This window comes from Metarhizium robertsii, assembly GCF_000187425.2.
Source record: "Metarhizium robertsii ARSEF 23 chromosome Unknown MAA_Scf_8, whole genome shotgun sequence".
In the NCBI taxonomy this organism is placed as follows: domain Eukaryota; kingdom Fungi; phylum Ascomycota; class Sordariomycetes; order Hypocreales; family Clavicipitaceae; genus Metarhizium; species Metarhizium robertsii.
The window spans coordinates 230961-235640 of NW_011942226.1; the positions used below are offsets into that span (position 1 = coordinate 230961).

General features: G+C 48.4%; 2 protein-coding genes across 2 annotated transcripts in view; one reads left to right on the forward strand and one right to left on the reverse strand.

Moving 5' to 3' along the window:
* The window catches only part of MAA_00903 (Reverse transcriptase), a gene marked incomplete at both ends in the record, with an annotated part of 4175 nt that extends 1940 nt beyond the window's left edge, over positions 1–2235 (reverse strand). The window contains 2 exons of the mRNA XM_007818901.1: positions 66–1749; positions 2201–2235. Coding sequence (XP_007817092.1) covers positions 66–1749; positions 2201–2235 — 1719 coding nt within the window. The remainder of the gene's footprint in view (positions 1–65; positions 1750–2200) is intronic.
* A 756-nt stretch (positions 2236–2991) lies between these two features.
* On the forward strand, positions 2992–3609 carry MAA_11445 (Alkaline-phosphatase-like, core domain protein; the record flags this gene model as incomplete). The annotated part of the gene is made up of 1 exon (XM_011413439.1): positions 2992–3609. The coding sequence occupies one exon, from the start codon at positions 2992–2994 to the stop codon at positions 3607–3609; it is 618 nt and encodes a 205-aa protein (XP_011411741.1).
* Positions 3610–4680: the final 1071 nt, after the last annotated feature.

Genomic DNA, 4680 nt, shown 5'->3' on the forward strand with positions numbered 1-4680 from the left:
ATTGTTGCATGAGGCAGACGGAGGGGGTGCGTGCTGTTCGCCTTCGGGTCTCTGGTGAAGTGTACAAGCTCATATTTTGCCGGGGAGAATTGAGAACCGTGTTTCGTTGCCCAGTCCTGGGCTTTCCGGTGGATGGCTTTGAGGGTTTTGCAGTTCCGTGGCGCTGATGGGCCAACTGCCAGGATAGAAACGTCGTCAATATATCCCACCGCTTCTGTCTCCGGCGTCATGCATGCCTCAATCAGGTCCGCGTTATAGAACAGGTAGAGGATCGGCGAGAAGGGTGATCCTTGCGCAATTCCCGTTTTGATTGGTGTTACGGGTGCAGTGTATTCTTGCATCTTCAGAGTCGCGGACCGGTCGCTGAGAAAGGATGCTACCCATCGTACAATCTTCTCACTTACTCGACGCTTGCGAAGGTTGTGTAGTAATCGTTCATGGGACACATTATCATAGGCTCCTGAAACGTCAAGCAGCAGCAAGGAGGCTACTTTGCCCTCGGACCATGCCTGGTGTATTCGTTGAAGAAGGAAGTGTATGGCGTGTTCTGTCGATGCGAGTTTCCGACCTCCAGTATGTCTGCTGGGTAATAAATGGTGAACATCAGCAAGGTAGGCAAGACGGTTGGCCATGATGGCTTCCATCACTTTACCCAATGTATTGAGCAGGGCAATCGGTCTGTACGATTTAGGTTGTGCGTAGTCGTCTTTGCCCTGTTTGCGGAGGACTACGGTAACCGCTTCCTTGAAGTGTTGGGGGCAGTAGCCCAGTTGGAGGCAGGCGTTGAACAGTTTGTGGAGGCTGGGGAGAAGGATATCGAGTGTCTGGTGCAGGACGCCATTGATGATACCGTCGGCGCCAGGGGCTTTGTTTGGGGCGGCCCTGCGCATTGCCTTCTCAATCTCCGGCAAAGTGATGTCGGGGCATTCAATTGACGGAGGGTACTGGTATCCACTGATATCCGAGAGGTCGGCCTGACAAGGAGGGGGAAAGAAGGCCTGGCGCAGCAATTCTGCCTTTTCTTCTGGGCGATGAACAAGTGTTCCATCGGGTTTGGCGAGTGCTGGGGTGCAGGCGGGCGATATATCTTGTCTATTCTTGGCCCACTTCACTAGTTTCCATAATCCATTTTTCGCTGACGATGCTTCTTCTACTCTTTGGCGGTGACTGTTACGTAGCAATTTCTGAATATGCCGACCTTTCTTATTTCGTGCTTGTCGATACGCTTCGTAGTCGTCGTCTTGCCTTGTTTGTTGCCACCGTCGGCGCAACTGCTGGACTTCCGTACAGATATCTTTGCATTCTTGATCAAATCCCGCTATTGACCGGGAACATGGGTTGGACCAGGGAGTAGATGCATCAATACCCGCATTGAGAGCCTTGACGATGGAGGACACGAGTGCATCAATGTCGCCTTCATTCTTAGGTTCCATTCCGTCGTAGTTTTGATGAAGGCGATCCTTTACAATTTGTCGCAGTATTGGTATTTTCGTCTTGGACCATAGTCGTTTCCTTGTCACAGTTGCTGCTTTCCACTCCCAGTCGAGGGCCGTATCAATCGGGAGGTGGTCAGAGTCGCAGTCTAATCCTCCATCAATTTTGCAGTGAGTTACGTGTCTTGTAAGATCCTCGGTGGCGAAGGTGAGGTCGATTGTCGATTCTCCATCTTTCCACCTGTGGGTGGGAGTACCCGGCTCCGTCAGCAGTTCTAGCTGAAAGTCTTCAATGATTGTTATCAGACGCTGGGCGCTGGGTCACCCACAGTCCACTGTTGCTCCTAGTTGTGTCTGTACCTGATTTGGGACTACCAGCAAATTTTCAAAACCACTCAACGGCCCCCCACCCACCAAAATACTGATTACTGGCAGACCAGCAAATTTGGTAGTTCAAATTGTCCTCCTATTTAAGCCCGATGGTTCCGAAGATCTTTAAGCAAGCATATCAGCACTTTCAGGTGGAGGTCAAACCTAGTTTGTCCTCAGCCACTCTATAGCTCCACGCCAGAACAAGACGCTGCTTTTCCAACATGGCATATCCATTAACTACATCCAAGGCTTCAAATTGTTCCGCCAAGCAATTCGCGATTACTAGAAATTTCAGTCCTGACTACAGCATAGTCTGTAGGGATGGAGAACAATTTCATGCGATTCTGGGGTTGCACAGGGAAGAGGGGCATACAAACCCGTGTCTTTCCCATCACCAAGGGCTGTACAAAACGGCTCCAGTTTCAGCCATGATGCCATGCGACGCTCGCACAGTTCACATTGGCGTAGCTGAGCCTCAGTCTCGCTCTGTCACGTGGAACGACATGGATAGTGTGTCGGGTTCTAAGTGGATGATGACTATCTCTACGAGAGACAAGTATACCTCAAAGAACCTGACATGGAAACACACACGATCATCAGTGGAAAATGACATGAAAGTATCTCCAATTAGTAGGAGAAACGTTAGTCTTCAGGACCTTCGCAAAGATTACAAGCCCCTTGCAGTATATACCAGCAACGGAGGCCCCAAAACTTCTGGCACGTTGCAAATGAATGAGAACCATGGGGAGGAATTTGATATCATGGTGCTGATGACTTGTTTGGCTATCTCTGAGGCAAAAAGAGGGCGGCTTTACTGTATGTATCTTAGGTTTTTATAATGGATTTTTTTTAGAATGGACTGATGTTCTTTACCGCAAGCTCTGAAAGTTCTTGAAAGGTTGTGCTAGAGATTCACTAAACGCGCTCAAAAGTAGCCAACTCGTGTTGTTCCCAATGACATGACATTGAAAAGACTGGTGACTTTGCATCTTATTCTGAGGTGTATTAAAGAAATAGAAACGGGCTTACTACAGCGCCTTGGAGGAGCCCGGGAAAATGACATAGGAGCGGCCAGCCCGACCCTGGGAACTGTCACATAAATACTGGGTCCGCCCCCGACATTAGTTCCCTCTAGTTAGTCCTTTCACCATTTTCTTTTCGTTTTGCTACACTCTCCTTTCTCACTATGTCACAAAAATTTGAGCGGATGCGAGGCAGCAGTCCCTCGAACACGATCGATGTCGAATTACCCCCATTGTCAAACACGATTCCAGACCCTAGCTCTGTTCAATTTACAAAGGTCATGGATACCATGCCACCGCATCGCTCACTTGATAAAAGTGATGGGAGTGTCAATGATCAACGTCTCGACGAACAGTTGATTTCAACTGATGCTGTGATGGATTTCCATCCTTGTGAGATAGTCACACTACCATCGTCGGACACTGTGCATCACCCCGGGCTTGAAGGTCACCCAAGATTGAAAAAGAAGTCGGAAACCTATGAAGATATGGTGGCCCGTTGCACGCGGCGTGGATCCCGCCGCAAGCGTGAAGATGTGAGAAAATGGTACAAAGTTCTAAGCTTCACGGATGTACGTGTCGCTCAGGATAATCGATTACAAGCACTTGCTACGTTCACACCTGTCTGGTTATCCCTTGATGATATCTCAGGATTGAGATCGTATGAGGAGATTGAGAGGCTGGCTGTGGCAAAATACGGCAAGGACTTATGGTCGACAGCTTCCCAGGACTGGGATTGTAACGACCTTCACACTCTGGCGAGCCTAGATTATGCTAAATAGGAGGCTTATTCTGAAAGCTCAAGGATCATTATCTTCATGTAGTTCGACTTATGGCTGAAGACAAATTTGGTTTAGGTAAAAATGCATTACGTTGATGGATTGGTCCACTCCGTTGTCTAGGAAGCCGTTTCACGCTCTAATTAAGTACGGTTCTGTACATCTGTGAAGACAGCTCTAAATAGAAGTATATAATAGCTATCATATTTAAATACACACGCCATACTTCAATAAAAAGGACTCGTGGACCTTCCAAGCCACCGTGAATTGCCGCTGCTTTATCTTGGCTTACCGAACACATCAAGATGGCGCGATTTCCTTTCTGTCCTTCTGCGGCCCGGAGAAAGCAGTGTCGTAGCAGGTTGGAAGAACACTATGGCGCTTCTTTATCGCGGTACGAGCAAATGGTGTTAGAAACGGAGAAGCACATCCCAACCTACTACTTTGTGCTCGCGGGCTTCTTCTCTTGGTTGCTACTCGCAGGGTTTCTAGTGTCACCATCCACGTTCGCCTCAGTTCGTGACATGAAAGCTCTGGACGAGACAGGGTACCTCGGTCGGTCGGTAAAAGCTGCCATCCAAAACTTTCCCCTATTTATCATAGCTGCTTTCGGTTGTTTTATTGCTAGTTGCGGAATGACCGCCTTGTGGTATATCTGGCGCCACAACTACGTTTGGGTTTGTCGCTGTTTGGTCATGTACGTTGATGCTATCCTGGGAGTGAAAGATTCTGACCACTTTCTCAGACCGGCCGTGATTCAATCCTTCACGGGGCTCATATCCACATTTCTAAACGTGTACGCTGTGAAAGGGGGGTACTGGTCGGTTGGTGCTTATGTCAGTGTTGGAATTATCGGGGGATCATTTGCTTTTTCGACTGGCCTTTTCGTCCTGTATAGCTGTATTCTAGTTCCAAAGCTGGACGAAAGTTCTCAGCGATAAATGTCATCCTTCTTCTCCCCTTAACGTGCTGTCAAGTGGTGACCAGATTCCCGTGCTAAATATAGATCTCATACCGTCTCTGCAATTTTAGTGTTGGTGAACATGCCAGCTTTATTGCAGCGCTTAGAGACTA